General features: G+C 52.6%; 1 protein-coding gene and 1 long non-coding RNA gene across 9 annotated transcripts in view; one reads left to right on the forward strand and one right to left on the reverse strand.

Annotated features, from left to right (window-relative positions):
• SLC6A12 (solute carrier family 6 member 12) overlaps positions 1 to 16,478 on the reverse strand; it is a 26,701-nt gene extending 10,223 nt beyond the window's left edge. Inside the window, exons 1-10 of one of the 7 annotated variants that reach the window (XM_008973826.4) lie at positions 16,357 to 16,478; positions 15,969 to 16,084; positions 14,074 to 14,158; positions 11,826 to 12,096; positions 6,614 to 6,748; positions 4,783 to 4,923; positions 3,805 to 3,892; positions 2,677 to 2,809; positions 824 to 958; positions 1 to 29 (exon numbers count right to left, since the gene is read on the reverse strand). The exon at positions 1 to 29 is cut by the window's left edge and continues 75 nt beyond it. In XM_008973826.4, the coding sequence (XP_008972074.1) occupies positions 1 to 29; positions 824 to 958; positions 2,677 to 2,809; positions 3,805 to 3,892; positions 4,783 to 4,923; positions 6,614 to 6,748; positions 11,826 to 12,039 (875 nt within the window). In that variant the 5' untranslated portion in view covers positions 12,040 to 12,096; positions 14,074 to 14,158; positions 15,969 to 16,084; positions 16,357 to 16,478. Of the gene's footprint in view, positions 30 to 823; positions 959 to 2,676; positions 2,810 to 3,804; positions 3,893 to 4,782; positions 4,924 to 6,613; positions 6,749 to 11,825; positions 12,097 to 12,257; positions 12,617 to 14,073; positions 14,159 to 15,557; positions 15,750 to 15,968; positions 16,321 to 16,356 lie in introns of those variants that run through there. The other 6 variants (XM_008973827.4, XM_008973829.4, XM_055095210.2 and 3 more) reach the window with 6 other exon arrangements.
• LOC103786378 (uncharacterized) lies at positions 5,474 to 7,109 on the forward strand. Of its 2 annotated transcripts, none has more exons than XR_001338687.4 (3): positions 5,474 to 5,972; positions 6,067 to 6,294; positions 6,643 to 7,109. It is a non-coding gene; the product is annotated as an uncharacterized LOC103786378 (long non-coding RNA). The 2 variants fall into 2 exon arrangements; XR_612108.4 differs by having other exon boundaries at positions 6,690 to 7,109.
• Positions 16,479 to 17,816: the final 1,338 nt, after the last annotated feature.

Genomic DNA, 17,816 nt, shown 5'->3' on the forward strand with positions numbered 1-17,816 from the left:
AAGATCTGCGTGCCCGCATCCATCCACACCTACACAAAACCCCAAGAAAGAGGTAGAGGCAGCCCCCAGGGCCCAGAGCCAGGGTGACCCGAGATCCAGACCCATCCCCTGCAGCACCAGCCTGGACCCTCAGTGCTCCCTGAGCGCTTCCCCTCCTGCATCCCAACTCTCCATGAGTGCGCCCTCCCGTCTCCACGGTGATCTCCTCCCCAGTGCAGCCCAGTTTCGGTTTGGTTCTGTAGGCGCTTAGTGAGTACCAAATACATGTGTGTTGCTTGGATTTCCCCAGGGGAATCTACAAACCATGGCTGCACCCAAGGCCTATCTGCAGCGCACAGCCAGAAGTCACTTGTCTCATTCAACTAAGATCTCTGTACATAGTGTCTTAAGCAGCTATGACCTGGGGACAAAGAGGCTGCTTCATCAAAATATCAAGAGAAAATGCCCAGGAACCATGGCTCATGCCTGCAGTCCCAGCTGCTCAGGAGGCTGAGGCGAGAGGATGCCTTGAGCCCGAGAGGTTGAGGCTGCAGTGAGCTATGATGGCACCACTGCACTCCAGCCTGGGGGACAGAGCCAGACCCTGCCTGTCTCTAAGTAAGAGAAAAAAAATTTTTTAAGAAAAAAAGTTATATTTGAGTGGTGGAATTACAAGAGATTTTTTTAGTTTCTTTTTTATAGCTTTCCTCCATATTTTCTAATTTTTCTCCATTGGGCATTTATTGCTTTTAAACCAAGGAAAAAGCTATACAAGACTTTCAAAACTACAGACCTGACTGGGTGGGGAAGGCACCTGGGGAAGTGGTCCCAGCACGGTACATACCTGAGGGTCCTTGAGGCGGAACAAATCTGGCTTCAAGTAGTAGATGATGCCCTGGTAGGCTCCGGGAAGGGTGACACCTCTGATCAGCAAAATGACAAGCATCAGGTACGGAAACGTGGCTGTGAAATAAACCACCTGGAAGTGGGGGGACAGGCCAAGGTCACTCCTGGTGGGGACGCAGTGGCCCTCCAGCCACGCCCCACAGGCAGCTCGAGTCACACGGAGCTCAGTCCCAACCTCAGAGACAGCCGAGAGGGGCTAAGCCCAAGAAAGTTTCCACACCTCCCTTTACACATTCCAGTGGGTCTGTGCTCCCCCCAGGGTGTGAGATACACATCAGCAGGGGGAGGGTGGGGACGGGAGGAGGAAGACAGGGAGGGAGGCAGGGTACAGGCTTCCAGCCCATAACCTGTCCAAGACCATTTTTTTCCTCTTATTTTTAGCCAACATGTACATATGTGCATAATCTATACATATTTATGAAAAAGAGTGGTATTTCCGTATGTGTATATAATGTGTAATGATCAAATCAGGGCAAAGACTAATTTAAAGTCCAGAATCTGGTCTTTCTTAATCCTTTATCCTGGCTGTTCTCTCCTTGCCCCCTGGCGACCCAGGGGAATGGTGACCAGATTTGCACAGTGATCTGTGGGGAAAGTTAGACTGTGCTTTTGCAGGCTAATGGCTGGGGGGGCAGCGGTGGCCGGAGCTCCGGGCTGTTCTTCTCTGCCACTAAGCAAACTCAGCTCCTTCCCTGGGCGGCGGCAGTGGTACTGTCTGTGCTGTTATTACTACGATGACCACTTTCATCATCCCTATTACCAACTTGTTACAATTCAGGGAGGGGAAAGGCTGCTGCGGGAACAGACTCAGTGTATGGCCAAGCAGAGAAGTCCGTTTACTGACCACTCCTGGCTTTAAAAAGGCATGAAGCACAGTCTCCGGCTCTCTGGGTTGGAAATAATGCTCAAATCTGAATTCTGTCTATGTGACAAGCCCATTGTTGCCCATTCTTGGTGGGAACCCCTTCAATGACTGGAAACTCGCCACCTCAAAGACAGTTCTGTTTGCTAATTCAAACTCAAAATTATCTTGCTATGTTGTTAAATACAACAACAAGTGAGTCATAAGAGCGTGTGATCCTAATGATGTCATAGCCACACATAATGGATACAGACACACACACATACGTATGAGAGAAACCAGAAGGCAACACAGCAAAAATGAACAGAGATTAGCAGTGCCAACCTGCCAGCAGTGATTAGCTCCAACAATGAGATTTTTCTGTTTCTAATTTGCCCTGAATATTCTTTTTTTTTTTTTTTTTTTTTGAGACGGAGTCTGGCTGTTGCCCAGGCTGGAGTGCAGTGGCACCATCTCGGCTCACTGCAAGCTCCGCCTCCCGGGTTCACGCCATTCTCCTGCCTCAGCCTCCTGCATAGCTGGGACTACAGGCGCCCGCCACCACGCTCGGCTAATTTTTTGTATTTTTAGTAGAGACGGGGTTTTACCGTGTTAGCCAGGATGGTCTCAATCTCCTGACCTTGTGATCCACCCGCCTCGGCCTCCCAAAGTGCTGGGATTACAGGCGTGAGCCACCGTACCCGGCCGCCCTGAATATTCTTATGTAAACCGGACTTTTAAAGTCATATTGAAAAAGAAAGACTTTCCTTGCATCGAGCTAAGCTCCGCCTTCCTGAGGCTCCCCCTGTTCTCACCATGCATCTCCCCTGCCCTGCTCAGGAAGTGTAGTTTCTTAATAGAAAGAAATCAGTTCTCCAGAGGGTCCCCCTCAAATGTCCCCATAGACTCTGGGGGCCAAAGGGAGCTTCCCAGGAGGCAGGACATCTCACCTTGCCTGTGGACTTGACCCCCTTCCAGATGCAGAAATAGCAGATGACCCAGGCGAGCAGGAGGCACAGGGCCAGCTCCCAGCGCAGGGCGCCCAGGTCATGGATGCCCGAGGTGATGCCCAGAACTCGTCTCCTGGAGGATTGGGAAAAATAAGTAATGAGGGGAAAGGCTAAAGGGGACAGTTTGCGTCTGTCAGCAAGTCTCCTGATTCTCAGAGCTGACCCCACGGATCTCATATTCCAGGGCTTCCCCCACTCCCCACCTCCCCCACAGTCAGGCCATGTTCCCGTAGACCAAACTACTACCATCATCCTATGCATATCTTTATCTTTCTAACTCATCCAGATTTTTTTTCTCCTACAGAAAGATGGAGAGAGAGAGAGAGATGAGGAATGTATAAATGAGCGTTTAGAGAGTAGATATTTATACATGCAGGTTGATGGGCAAGTGCATGGGTATCCCATGCAGGGGCCGAATGCGTGTTAGTTTCTAAACATGTGATGGGGTGCTGGAACTGCGTGCATGGGTGTGAGGGTCCGGTACTGTGAGGGCATTCAGGTGTGAGGGCATTGGTGCCTACGTGGGGGTTAGCTCAGTGTGAGAGAGTACAGGCAGTCTTGCGTGGGAATGCAGGTGGACGAGTGTGGGCACAGGTAATGTGAAGGGGTACGTTGTCAGGTGAGAGGGTGAGTGTGTGAGTGGAGGGTGTGCCCATGTCTTGATGTGAGCACTCCCGCCTTGGGCAATTTCAAGCTACCGGCATGACACCACCGAGCATGGCAGTGGGAAGAGACATGCACACTCAGCTCCCCTAAGGCTGTGAAGACTCTGTCCAGCACCCCACTGGACATGTGTGGGCAGACATACGCATGGAGGTAGGGATGTGGGGGTGAAGGTGGACATGACGGATAAATGTGAGTCTCCGTGGACCCGTGTGGGTAGATGTGAGAGCGTTCTCCCCTGCCTCAGTGATGTGTGGGGTTGGAGTGGGGCGGGGGAGGAAGTGCTGGAAAGCACACACAGAATCTTAAACTTGCACCCCAGACATTCAGACTTGCACAGCTCAGACATCCAAATTTCCTCTGCTTGGAGCCTCTTCACATGTGGCAAATGGGCCCAGCACCTACTCCCAGAATTCCATGACAGGTGAGGTAAAATTCTCAAATGGGGTCACTGTGCCGGCTCCTGAGTGGTTCAGAAAGTCCATGCAATGCTCTGTTGGGGACAAGGTTAGGGACAAGATGGAGAGAGATGCTCTTATACCCTAGTGCCCCTGGCCCTCTGGCCTTGCAGCCTAGTGGTCCTCACCGCTCCTAGCCCCAAGAGCTTCTTTTGGAGCCCCCACTCTCCAGGGCATCAGGAGGCTCATAGGGCCAGCTCTTCCTCCCCCTGCTCTTGTTCCCTGTGAATCTGCCTGCTCACCTGGCTGCCCTGCCAACCTCAGACAGTATCCAGACTTCAGATCTACTCAGTCCCCTCATGGGCAGCTGGTACGGAACGCACTCTCCCCGCTTGCCCGTTCTGACTTCCTGTCTCTCCACTTGGCAGGCCAAGGGACTGCGGCCCTGCACCTGCTCTTCCCCCTGCTTGGAATGCTGCCCCCATGCTGGGCTCTCTCTCACTTCAGGCCTCAGATGACACTTCTCCCTCCCCTTGTTCTATGGTTTCTGCAGTTTCGTTCACCTATCACAATTTGTAGTGGTTGTGTTTATTTGTCTGTTTTTACCACCAGACTGTAAACACAGTGAAGGCTGGGTCCCTGCTGCTTTTGCTCAGCCTCGTACCCATCTCCGGCCCTTGGCACCGTGTTTAACACACAGTAGGTGTCCAGTAAGTGCTTGTTAAGCGCACAAATGAGTAAGTGGCAATAACCCTTGCAGTCATTTAATACAGTCCCTCTGGGTTCTCCCAACCACACTGACTGGTCCGAGTGGCTGGCCTGAGGGCCTCAGGGGAGCCAAGGAGCAGAGCTGCCCAGGAGCCCACGTGGCTTGGCTGCGAGGCAGGTTCTGCTATACTTATACTCCCCGTCGTTGCTTGGATTCACCAGCCACCGCAGCCCAGCCCCTAACAGGCAACATCCCAGGGGCTGAAATGATGGATACCTGTGTTCCAAAAGTTGTTGCAGGTCGTCCAGGGCAGCTCAGAGGTGAAGGAGCTGAACAGGTAGAAGAGAGCCCAGGCAAGGATGATGATGTAGTAGACATTCAAATATGACTCGATGACCACAGATGCCAGACCAATGCCTTCCAGAGTGGGGGAGAGATGGGGAGGGACAAGAGAGATCAATGTTAGCAAAAAAGTCACATAGAAGCTGCCAGTTGAGGTTACAAGGGTATTGGGTGCTACACAAAGAGAACCATTGGGGTTTATCCAGTGGCATGAGAAGCCATTCATAGCATATTTTTCTTTCTTTTTTCTTTTTTTTTTTTTTTTTTTTTGAGATGGAGTCTTGCTCTGTCGCCCAGGCTGGAGTGCGGTGGCACAGTCTCGGCTCACTGGAACCTCCACTTCCCGGGTTCAAGCGATCCTCCCACCTCAGCCTCCGGAGTAGCTGGGACCACAGACAGACCCGGCTAATTTTTACTTTTTTTTTTGTAGAGACGGGAGAAGGGGAGGGTCTCACTATGCTGCCCAGGCTGGTCTCGAACTCCCGGGCTCAGGCGATCCTCCTGCCTCAGCCTCCCGAAGTGCTCACTACTTAACGAAGGACTGTGGACCTTTCAGAACAGCCTGGCTGAAAAATCAATGCTGACTATGAACAAAACCTCTCCTTTGGGGCCAGGCGAGCCCACCCTGGCAAGGACGGGTTCCACCGCGGTCTCCACCGCGCAACGGCGTTGGGGCGGCCCGGGCGTCCGCCGCGGGGGTGGGCGTGGCGCTGCGCGGGAGGGACCCGCAGACGGGGCAGAGGGTCCCCGGGGAGCGGGCGGGGTGTTGAGGGCGCGCACACAGACACCCACACAAACACGAACAAGCGGCCCCTGTGCCGCGGCGGAACGCGCTGTGCTCGCGGCCGTCCGGCCCATCCGGCAGCCCCGGGTCAGCCCCGTGAACTCAGCGGACCCGGGATGGCCGAGCCGGCGGCCGGCGTTCTAGTGGGGCTGTCTGGGAGAGGGGCGGGGCGGCGCCGGGTGGAGAAGCTGGCCGCCGTGTGACTCGCGGGGGAGCGCGTGTGAGCGCAGGGGCGCGCCTCGAGCCAGTACGCGCAGCCCCGGGAGAGGGGAGTGCGGCGGGCGGTTAGGCCGGCAGAGGGCGGGGAGGGCAGCCCGGACCTCCCACCAGCACAGCACCGGTGCGCACGCTTCCCGCTGAGATCCCAGGCCCTGCCGCCTCTTTGACTTGGAAAAGAAGGAAAGAGCCACGACCTCTCTCCTCTCGCATTCCAGTGCTCCGTTTGCTCACCCTGACCATGGCACCCGCATAAGCCGTCTGTGTGTTCCAGAGAGGCCAGCCCTGCATGTGCTGTCCATGAGCGTGCTTGGACCTAGGCATAGCACCCAGCTGAGCGGGACATTTACACGACTGCTGGGGTCGAGGGCAGAACAGGGGGAAACTGTGTTCTGGCGGAGGCACAGCACCCCCGGAGCACCCAGAGCCTGTGAGTAGAGCCATAGGTAAGCCAAGCTTCACTCGGCTCCAGCCCCTCGCTTCTGCCCCTGCAGGGGTCCCATGGTTGCCCCAAGGGGCATCAGCACCAAACTGGCCTCCCCCACCTCCCCCTGCATCAGTGCTAAGGGTCCCAGCTTGCTCGGGAGCCAGTGTTTCCCCACCAGGCTCTCTCCAGCCCACCCATGAAGCCTGATTCTGCACTTGGCGCAGGATATGGGAGCGAGCGGATGGGTGAAGCAGCGGATGGGTAGGAAGGGAGAGACCATGGGGGGATGCAGGCAAGATGGCGGCCCCATGAAGGGGAAGGTGGGGGAGGATACATACCCTGGAAGAGGGGGCAGATCTTCCTCCAGGCTGTGACACTCCCTTGGCTGGTGTATTGGCCCAACGCCACCTCCAGGAAGAACACCGGGATGCCGCAGGCAAAGAAGAAGATGAAGTAGGGGATGAAGAAGGCTCCTGCAGAAGAGAGAGAGGCAGGGCTGAGCCACACCCGGGCTCTTCCTCAGCCTCCATCCTTTCAGACCCTCCTCCCCCAACAAACCCGCCCTCCACCCTCCTGTTCTTAATCTTCCTCCTGACACTTCCCAAGGGCCCAATCGGCTTCCTCCTGCCTGCGTGCCGTCCTGAGTGTTAGGCAGGCACAGGTGGGAATGTTCTGATCTGAACCCTACACAGAATGAGAAAGACCTTGGAAGGGAAATTAGTGAAAACTTAGGTGGAAATTCTAATATATGCACTATTTATTTTCTTAGTGTGCTTTACAAATCTAGTCAATAGATTATTTTTGGAATAAACACATGGCTTCTGTATAACTTGATATGCTTATTAAACTCTTGGTACATTTTAGAGAAAAACAAACACAAACACCTCGGAAGCATTATTTTCCCACTAATAATTTTCAGGGTGTTTGTTGCCTCCACCCAGTTCTGATCTGAACTGGGCTCCCAGCAGAGAAGGCCATCACGTGTTTAGGTGCCAAACTGCAGGTGCCAGAGGGAGGCCAGGCCTAACAGACATCCAGCAGGTTACACAGGAATGGAATCTGAAGACCACACCCAGGAGACCCACTTCAGTAGGAGTCACTAAGGCATAAAGCTCGCGTGAGAAGTTCATCTCAGGGTGAATGGATTATTGCGTGTTACACCATGAGAACGCTGAGTGCTTATTTGGTGCCTACTTCATGTCAGGCACTCTTGTATGTACTTCATCAACATCACAGTCCTTGCAAAACAACCTCCCATGGGGCAGGCCCTACTGTTATCCCCATTTTGCAGATAATAAAACTGAGGTCACTTTAAAGATGGAAAAACCGAAGCATGAATGAGGAAACTGAGGCACAAGCCCAGGCAGTCTAGTCCTGAGGCTGAGCTCATAATCACTACACTATATACCTCTGATACTTCATATCCATATTATTATGTAGAAAACATAGAAAGTACAGAGGGAAAGAAAGGAAAAAGCATTGTATATCCTTCCAGATTTCTTAAAAGCACACACACGTATTTCTTTTTTTGCAAAAGTGAGAAGTAATCATGTATCAAATACATTGTTTGATAACCACTTTTTAAATTTTTACCGTAAACCTCTTCATGTCAGTAAATACATATCTACCTCATCATTTTGATTGCTGCATAGTGTTCCACTCTATGTATCTATCCTAGTGCACTTCGTCAGTATGTTATCATTGGACTTTTGGTCATTTCATCCGAAACACTGTCATAATGAAGACCACTGTCCACATCCTCGTGCACTTGTCTAATTCATTCCTTAGTACAAATTACCAGTAGAGGAATTCCTGAGTCAAAAGGTATGCACTTTTTTTTCTCTTTGTGTGTGTGTATGATAAAATATATATAATATAAGCCACTTTAACTGTTCTTAAGTATACAGTTCAGTGGCATTAAGTATATTCACAACGTTGTGCCACCATCACCACCATTCATCTCCAGAGCTTTTCCATCATCCCAGACGGAAACTCTGTACACGTTAAACGCTAACTCCCCATTCCCCTCTCTCCCCAGCCCCTGGTAGGTGTGATTCTACTTTCTGTTTCTATGCGTTTGCCTATTCTAGGTACCTCATGAAAGTGTAATCATACAGTACTTATCTCTTTGTGCCTGGCTTATTTCACTCAGCATGCATGCCTCCAAGATTGATCCAGGTCATAGCATGAATTCCCTTCTTTTTGAAGGCTACGTACTATTCCCTTGTGTGAACCTACCACTTTCTGTTTATCTATTCATCTGTTCATGGATATTTGGGTTGTTTCCACCTTTGGGTATGCACATTTTTTAAATACGCATTTCCAAATTGTTCTCCAAAACTCTTGCACCAATCTGCATTCCTGACAGCAATATGTGGGAGAAGGAAAAATGTTGTCTTCTGGATCCCAGGGAGCCACAAAAGGCCAGTAACTCTCCACTGAGTTCCAAAGTCCCTTTGAACCCCATGTTTGCCTTTCCAACCCTAGGAATACTAGAGTGTTGGTCAGCACAGTGCCAGTAACACCACTGACTCAGGTTTCAGTGGCTTGGGAAGTCCCAGGACCTAGGCTGAGGGGTAGCACTCGGTAGAGGGACACGGCCTGAGGCCTCCCCAGAAGGCACTTTACAGGATGTCTGTCAGGGCGTGTGGCCCACGGGACTCCTTCCCACCTGTTGTGTGCAGGAGGTCCTTCCCTCCGATAAAGGAGGTGGCTTCAGTTCTCACCTGGGAGTGTGGATTTCCGCCCCACAGAAGACGGGGTGACCTCAGGAGGCCGGGAGCTGGGCCTCGCTCAGACCGGGTCCTCCCTGAAAGGGTGGCACTAAGTCTGGACCTTCGAGGGGCAGATGAAGAGGTTGTTTCTGGAGCACGTTAGGGCGTCCTCTACCCTTGGGTTTTTAGAACGCTGACGCTGCTACACCCTCCCCTCAAATTCCCTTATCAGTGCCTTGCTTTGGAAGCTTACCCTGCTTCATGTCTCCTTCGTGTCAGCCCAGGCTATGGGCACGGGCGGCCCAGTGATGTCGCACAGGGACCTTTACCAACATGGTGTGTCCCACAGGGACCTTTACCGACACGGTGCCCTGAAGCCTGGGGTTGGTGTAAACACCTCTACATTGTGCCTTACCTCTGCTGCGTGCTCTTTCCTGAACCACTCACAACCCGGATAATGGGAACTTCCTAAAGTTCTCTTTTGAGGTGAGTGATTTCTAGTTCAGGGGCTCCCCTCTTTTTCATAACCAAAGCCCTCATTAGACCAATAGTTTTATTACTCTGTTTCTTTTGAAAGATTTTTCTCTACAGAACTGTGTTTACTAATTAATAATCAATAAATTTCCCTGCATATATTAATAAAATTATATTTAAGTGCCAATCAGGCCTTATGGTCAGCTTGATATAAACTTTATTATCACTCTGAGTTAGTACAGTTCAGTCTAAAGCAAAAAAATAAAAGACATTTGGACTAATCTGTGACGTCCTGTTTCCACATCCATCCATCATTAGTTTGTTGGAAATGAGAAAATGAATTCCTGGTCCTTCTTTACTACATTTCTAGACCCCCAAGGACCAGTGACTCCAGAAGGGGACCCCAACCTCATTTGGCCCCCTCATGTTAAAGATGAAAGAAAGGGTGTCTTTCCCAAGAGTTAGGCTGGGAAGGAGGTAACCGGATCCGATATTCCATAATGTTACTGCGGGTACTTATCTCTCTGTCTCCACCCCGCCCCACGGCCAGGACAGAGGCCACAGCCACAGCAGCAGCCAGCACGACAGGACAGAGGCAGGGTGGGCGCCCGACACTGCGGCCCTGCCTCCCAGGCCCTAGTGCTGTCTCCCTCCCAGATGGCTGGGTGAGGAGTGTGCCGTGACGCAGAAATGGTTCCAAGGCCCTCTGCAGTCCTGGGCAAATCCTCCTCCACCAAAGGAAGGCTTAGTCTGAGCACCTCCATCTCCAGCCCTAACATCCTATACGCCATGAGATGGTGGCCCTGGATGAAGAAGGAAACCACCACCCTGCCCCTTCATCTTGCCTCCCCTGACTTTCTGGCCCAGGGTCAGCCTCAGCACCAGAGACTGAGCCAGCCCAAGAAAGCCTACCGCTATTTCTTAGGAGTTGTCAGTTCAAGCAGCTTGTGATCGCAACTATAAGGTTTAAAACACATAGCAAGATACATAGTAGAACCTCCGTAAATATTGGTCAGATTTAATATAAATAGTGTTTAGGAGGATTTTCTCAACAAATTATCTCTAAATGTGAGTATTCCTTTCTACCTTCCTGAAATGTTTCTAATATTTGCAATAAACATATACTGTTTCCACAAGAAGAATAAAAGTGATTTCAAAAGGCAAAAAAAAAAATGAATCTAACCACTCACAAAGGACGGTGCATTGAACCATTCTGTTCCTGTGAAATAGCCCTAATAGGGATCCATGGAGATGGGCAGCACATGAGCGTTGCCAAGGGCTGGCAGGGAGAGGGAATGAGGAGCGACTGCGAATGAATATAGGATTTCTTTCGGGGATGATGAAAATGTTCCAAAAGTGATTGTGGTGATGGCTGCACAATTCCGTGACTATACTAAAAACCACTGAATTGTGCACTTAGAATAAGGAACTGGCCCCTCCCCACCACTAATTTTTACATCCAGTGCTGAAAAATAATAAAATCATGTTTCTCTAACTTGAAAAAAACTCAAAGGCAAGGTATTTCTCCAACCAAAATTGCTTCGGTGGCTCCCATCTCAGTCAGAACAGAGCCTGAGTGACCCCTGTGACCTGTGCAACCTCAGCCTGAGTGATCCCTGTGACCTCTCTGACCTCACCCGGTTATTCTCTGCCTCTCTCATTCCGCCCCAGCCACACCTGCCTCCTCACTGCTCCTCAGACAGGCCTGCTGCTTCCACCCCCAGGACCTTGGCACCTGCCGTTCCCTGTGTCAGAGTGTTCTCCATCCAGGATACATCCACGACACTCACGCCTTCACTTCCTTCAAGTCTGCTGAAATGTCACCTTCCCCTCTGCACGCCTAGCATTCCCTATCCCTCCTCCCTGCGTCACGCCTCACCCCTCCACTCATCACCATTTGACATAGACCACGCCGAACCGTTTGTCCGCAACCTGCCGCAGACACAGTACAACTCCTCAGAATCCTCCCACGGAGGGTGGCACACGGAGTGTGTTCTGTTTTGCACCTAGCGCCGGGTCTGGCACGTGACGGGCCTGCAATCATGTTCGCTGAATGAATGACTGAATTCTACCAATGATTGACCTTTACATAGTCATGAAGGAGCTTGTTAAAAACTAGAATTTCTTGGTCCTGCCCATTGCCCAGTTTCGTCTTCACCGTCACCCTGGGGGGTATTGTCCCCATTTCACAGAGGGGGACGCTGAGGCTAGTAGTGGAGCTGGAACTCAAACTCAAGTCCTCCAATTCTAAAATAGCCCTCCTTTTATAAACCACACTGCCCAGGAAGGAGGGCCCAGGTAGGCACTGCCCAGCTGCCAGCACACAGCTCTCCCCACCATGCCTACCTCAAAGTGAACTCACCACCTCCGTTTTTGTAGCAGAGATAGGGAAACCTCCAGACATTGCCCAGCCCAATGATCTCCCCGGCCACTGACAGCACAAACTCCATCTTGTTGGTCCATTGGCCCCGATCCTTCACCTGGTCCTCATCTTCCTGGTCCAACTTCTCTCCCTCCTCGGGGACCCAGGAGACCGCAGGAGGCCCACGCTCGTGCACTGCCACCTTCCCGTCCATGGCTGTGTGGTGGGTTGGGAGGCCCCGCTGGGTGGGCAGAATGACGAGGGCCAGAGCCTGGTGGGAAGAGAAGAAATTAGCTGTAAAACCCGACATGCTCCCGCCAGCCCTGCTTTCCCATCCCGATCTCTGCTGTCAGCATATTGTTGTTCTTCCCAAGTGCTCCATGGCATTTACACCTAAAGTTACAGTTCGTTCTTGTAACTGTAAGAGCAAACCTTAGTTTTCTGAGTTTGCAGATGAGGAAATCCAGGCCTTGGCAGATGAAGTGATTCACCCAAGACCACTCAGGAGTGGAACCGTGATGAAAACTCAGGCTCGGGCTTTTCATTTTCACGTCCCTTTTTATCTGTACAGCTCGCCACCATCCCAGCCGGCCCATCTGCCCAGGTCCTTGATGTCTGCTGGGTGACCTCAGCCTCTGGCCTCCAGGTCAGAAGGGATCAAAGGCTGCCGAGGTAGCAAGGGCCAAAGAGCAGGTGTGGCCGAAGTGACCGCATGGCTCTCTCCTAGCCAGTTGTGTGCTAAGGTGATCGATCAACTCGGAGTAAACAGGGGAGCCAGCAGCTCTGGGCAGCTGATTGGGAGGAAAAGAGAAGGTGGGGCCTCTGAACAAGGCCAGATGACAACAAGGATTGGCACCAGGGGTAAGTGTGAGCTTTCGAGGGAGCCCCAGCTCCTCTTCTCTCTGTTGCATCTCTGTCCTGAGAAAAACTGGGGGGCCCTGGTGCCAGAAGGGGTCACCAGACCAGTTCTCACCTGGCTGGCAGTCACCTCTGGATGACCCCCAAGGTGACCAAATGACGGGCTCCTCAAGAGGGAGGCCCAGCAGTGGCTGCCCCTCTCAGCAGGTCACTGCCCTTCCCTTCTCCCTGCCCTCCTAGAGAGCCCAAAGCTCCATAGACCTCCAGAAAAGTGACGTGGGGCATTCTTAGTTCTAGTCTCTGTCCCTTGGCCTGCTTGTCAACTGCCAGGAGACAAATCCGCTTCTGTCAGGGTGTATCTCCAATCTATGTTTGCCTTCTCCTCCCTCTCATACACACAAACAATCGCCCTGAGGCCACCTCTGCCTTTATTCCCAGGAATTGCCAAGAGGAGGTGCCCCAGGCTGTAGAGGGGAGCACCCATCCCGCAGCCCCTCACCTCTGAGGGGTATTGAGGGAATCAAAGCGACCAGGTCTACCAAGTGCCCCACGCTCCTCCAAGGCTCTAGAGAAACAGGGATTCTTTTTATTAAGGAAGAGTCTGTGTTTATTTACTGGTCCTTTTAACCCAGGCAACAGCCCAAGCCCAAGTCAGTTAGAAAGGCGTGGGCAGGAGCCATTTGAGGTTATGGAAATTTTTGAAGGTGACTTGGAGGGTGCAGGTTATCCCAGGAATGGGAAAGCATGTCAGAGTGAAATTCTGGTATTGGGACCTACTCAGAGCCTTCCACTGCAAGCTCGGCCCAGGAGGGAGGATGAGGATAGCCACCCAGTGGGAATCAAAGGCCTTGAGTCTCTGTTATGAGGGAGAAGGCAGGGGAAAAGAGGGAGGAAAGAGAGCCTCTGGGTTCGGAGTATGTGATCAGACCCATGGGGGCCTTGAGCACTGGAGCCTGGGGATGAAAAAACGGGGAGTTGGGCCCCAGGGGAGAAGTTGGTAACATCTGAACCCAAATGTGGATGTTGCTACAGAATTAGGAATGAGGCACCCTGAGAAATGACCCTGGAATCATCACCAAACAAATTAACAGACTAGTGAGCGAGCTTGAAAACACGCATGAAAATGCACCAGACAGGAAACCCAAGTTCTAATCCAGATCTAGCTGTTAATGATAATAACAACAGGTTGACATCTGAGTCAGCAGTATGTTAAAGACCGGCACTCTTTCTACATATTATTGAAGGGCATCCTCCTAAGAATCTTTGAGGTTAGGTGTCACTATTAGCTCCACTTTATGTGTGAGGAAGTGAAGCTCCAAGAGATTAAGGAACAGTGCCTGGCACCTGCAGCGCCTGGGGGACACTGTTCTCAATGCTAGAATACACTTACCAAGACAATGAGCCGTGGAGCTGGGTCTCTAACTTGCTGTGTGACCTCAGGCAAATCACACCCCCTCTCTGAACTCTAAGTTTCCCTGGAAGAGAGAAAGACCGCTGCTCAAAGGGGTTTTCGGAGGGTGAGGGGATGAAAACAAGACTCAATAAAGACACGGAGAACTGACTGCCTCTACTCGCGGGCCATAGCGTTGCTCATCTCAGGGCGAGCCCCAGGCACAAGGGCCCTTAGGGTGGTGGTCAGAAATGAGCCTTACTGTTTCCAGACCACAGGCAGCTGTGGCAGGACCAAGGTGGTCTCAAGGGCTGGGAGAGTGGAGGGTTGTTGGGGGAGGGAGTAAATGAAGGGAAAGCCGGAGGGGCGCAGGGGCGGGGAAGCAAATCACAGAATCCAGTTTGGGCCCAGGATTTGGGTTTCATCAGAAATTGGGGAAGAGAAAAAAGAGAACATGAGCTGATGAACCGACACTGACACAACACGATTTTTTAAAAATAAAAATGAAAATAAAAAAGTAATTGGGAGGAGCCTAACTTGTGGTTAAGAATGAAAATCCAGAATGGCAGAATGAAAGCAAGAGCAAGTGAAAAGGACAGCTGGCCCCGAGCCGTGGTAACTCAAGGGGAAACACGCTTAAACTGCAGCAAGAGGGATTTAAGTTAGACTCAGGGAAGAAATGGCCCAGAGGATGTTAGACACCAAAACAAGCTGTACCGAGTTCTCCTTTCTGGGCTACTTTTAAAAGGCAAAGGACTACACACCCCACCCCCGCTGTGCCCTTCCACCTCCAGCTTCAGCTGGCCGCCTCTCCAGCCCCTCTCGTCTCCTCCAAGGCCGCCCACCTGCTTTGCTAAGCTGGGGCAGGGGGTGAGGGGTGGGGGATGGGCCTCATCATACTTCAGTGCCCTCCAGAAGCAAATACACCAATTTCCACACCGGGCTTGGTGCTGCCCAGAGAGGAAATCTTCAAGAGACTAGAAAGTCCAAAGTTAACTCTGTTTTCAGGAGCTGGGCATGTCGCCAGAGGCCCAGCTGGGGCTAGCAGAGGGGCAGACGAGACCAGAAATGCTGCTGCCCATGTGCTGCTGGGATCCCAGCTCTGTCCCCTTTGCTCCCCAGTCCAGCATAGGAATAGCTCAGACCCTGCACACGGGGGGATGGGACACCCAGCCCCTGCTTCAGTCCACACCCACATACCAACACCCATTCCCGTACACACACTGGTGCCATTTCCCGTCACGTCCCTTCGCACACACATACCTGTGTGCATGGCACCAAAACCTGGCTCTCTCTGTAGTCCTTCACACCCCGTGAGTGCCGGTCTCAGCTGGTGGCTGCCCGCAACTCCCCTGAGTGCCCCCCTCAGGCACAAGCACACCCATAGCATCCACCGCCCAAAGCCAAGACAGCTTCCTCCTGGGAGGCGCCTGCCACCCAGCTCGTCACGCTCAGCCGGCAGGCAGCGGGCAGGAACCCCTCACCTGTGATCATTTATTGCAGTTCCTGGGCCCTCAGGAATGCCCCGAGGTTTCTCCTGTCCACTTCTCCTTCCACCTTGCTGGGCACCACCTGCTTCCCCTCCCCTCGTCAGATGACCACCCCTGCTTTCACCCACTGCCATGACCAGCTGCCCATCGCTGGACTTTCCTGCTCCACAGGCTAATCACTGAGCTGCTCCCACGCTGGATGGGGCGGAGCTAGGGGGCACCCCTTGTCCTGAGAGTCGTGGGCATCAGACTTGCCCTTTGGCCTGAGGTTATTGCAGGTCCTGCCCCCCACTGCAGACACGCAGTTCCACAGAGTCTCGCTTCCCAGGGCTCTATCCCTCCAGCCCCTCTGAGCAGCAGTTGGAGACTGCAAAGACAGAGCCAGACCCTCCACTTCCCACTCACCTCAGTCCCCAGCACCGGCTCCTGTGGTCAGCTTGGCTGTGGGCATCAGGTCTCCAGGAGAGTCCCAAGGCAGCTGCTTATGGGAAAGCCAAGAGAGCCGGGACCTGAAAGGGAAACTGCCCTCCACGTTCACGCCTTACCCTGTTCCTCCCAGTGCAGAATCCCATGTGACTTGTCCAGGGACTCCCAGACAGAAAGAAGCCGTGTGTGTATGTGTTGGGGCGGGGGCTGTGTGTGTTGGGGAGTGAAGGGACAGAGAAATACCAGGAGCAGCAGGAGGGACTGAGGCCAAAAGTTTGTGAACCGAGATTACAACATCCAACCTCAGGAAGTCAAGTCCTCTGTCCCCAGCGCTCCCACCCCCATCCCACTCACACTGTGAACCTACTGTCTCCAGACCATTGCCCTCCCCGTGGGCACGGTCCCATGATGGCCCCTCCAGAGCTGGGCTGAGGTGCTGCTCCCTTGGGCAGGGGAAGGGGCTCAGAGACTCACACCCTGACCTCATCTCCCCTCCTCCTGCTCCTTGCCCTTCCCCCTTCCCCCTTCTCCCCTATCCCCCTCCAGAACCATCTCCTTCCCAGGGATGAGGAGACGGGTATGTGCAGCACAGGCGACAGCCCTCTCTTACCAGAGACTCCAGGCTGTAAACTGAGAACCTTGGGAGGGGAGGTGACCTCACTGACGAGGGCAAGGGAGGAGGGTGAATCACACGCTGGAGTTTTCCACCAAGTACCTGCCCTCTGTGGCTTCTAGGCAAGGCCCTGGACCTTCACAATCCTTCTCCTTGGGATTTTCCTAGAGAAAGCACCCAGAGCGTACCTCAAGAAGCAATGTAGAGAGGACCCAGGATTGGGACCAGACAGACCTGAGTTTCTTCTCCTCCTCTATCATGTATCAGTCACGACAGCTAGGCAAGGGTCAGCCTTGGTTTCCCAGTCTGTCAAAGGTAGGTAACAATACAGTATCTACTTTGCAGGGTTGCTGTGAGGGTGCAGGGATATCATAGGTGCTTAAGGGGAGGTGTGGGTGTTTGTTGTGGGTCCTCTGGAAGCAGAGGCTGGGATGGTGGGGTGTCTGGTCCCAGGCACCTCTGGTCACTGCATAGCACCAGGCACCTAGCTAGAATTTGTCCGGAGTGGCCTGCCAGCTATCAATGGGGAAGGGTATTTTTTGAATACATGTGCCCTATGCCGTGTGCCCAGTGAGCTCCTCCAGGACAGCATCCTGGTCACTGTCCCTGAGCACGCCCACCTGGTGTGGGGTACAGCACTGTCCCACCGCCCTTCATTCAGAATAGCTGGTGCCTCCTTCAAGACAAAGGAGGTGCTTCTTCAGCTCTAGGTGGTATGAAGGGAGAGGAAGTTGTGGGGAGAAAGGGAAATTTCCTTTTACATGTGCTTCCTCTGTGTATTTTAGAACTTCCCAGCAGGGGTGGGGTGTGAAGTGAGACTCTCCGTCTGTAGTTTTCCATCAAGCACCCCCACTATATGTCTCTCGGGCCCCTCTCAGACTCTCCTGTGGGGTTCCGCATGAAGAGGAAGGCAGAGCAGGTCTCAGCTCTCAGACCCATCGCCTCTATGAAAGCAGAAGCCGGGCTGGGGGTCAGCTGTGGCACAGTAGGACATGGCCCAGCCAGAATCCATACTTGAGCTACCCCGGTGCTAAGGTGTGGCCTGTCCCTGCATGTCAGGTCCACCATGGATTGACCACAGAGCTATTGCAGAGGGGACATCAAAGTCCATGCGATCACCTAGCTACGGCTACTCCAGAACAAAACACCAGCCTCCATAAAAAGGAGAAAGAGGGGAGAGGATCAGACAAGCCAAGATGGTGAATTTCCTTATT

This window comes from Pan paniscus, chromosome 10, assembly GCF_029289425.2.
Source record: "Pan paniscus chromosome 10, NHGRI_mPanPan1-v2.0_pri, whole genome shotgun sequence".
Classification (NCBI taxonomy): domain Eukaryota; kingdom Metazoa; phylum Chordata; class Mammalia; order Primates; family Hominidae; genus Pan; species Pan paniscus.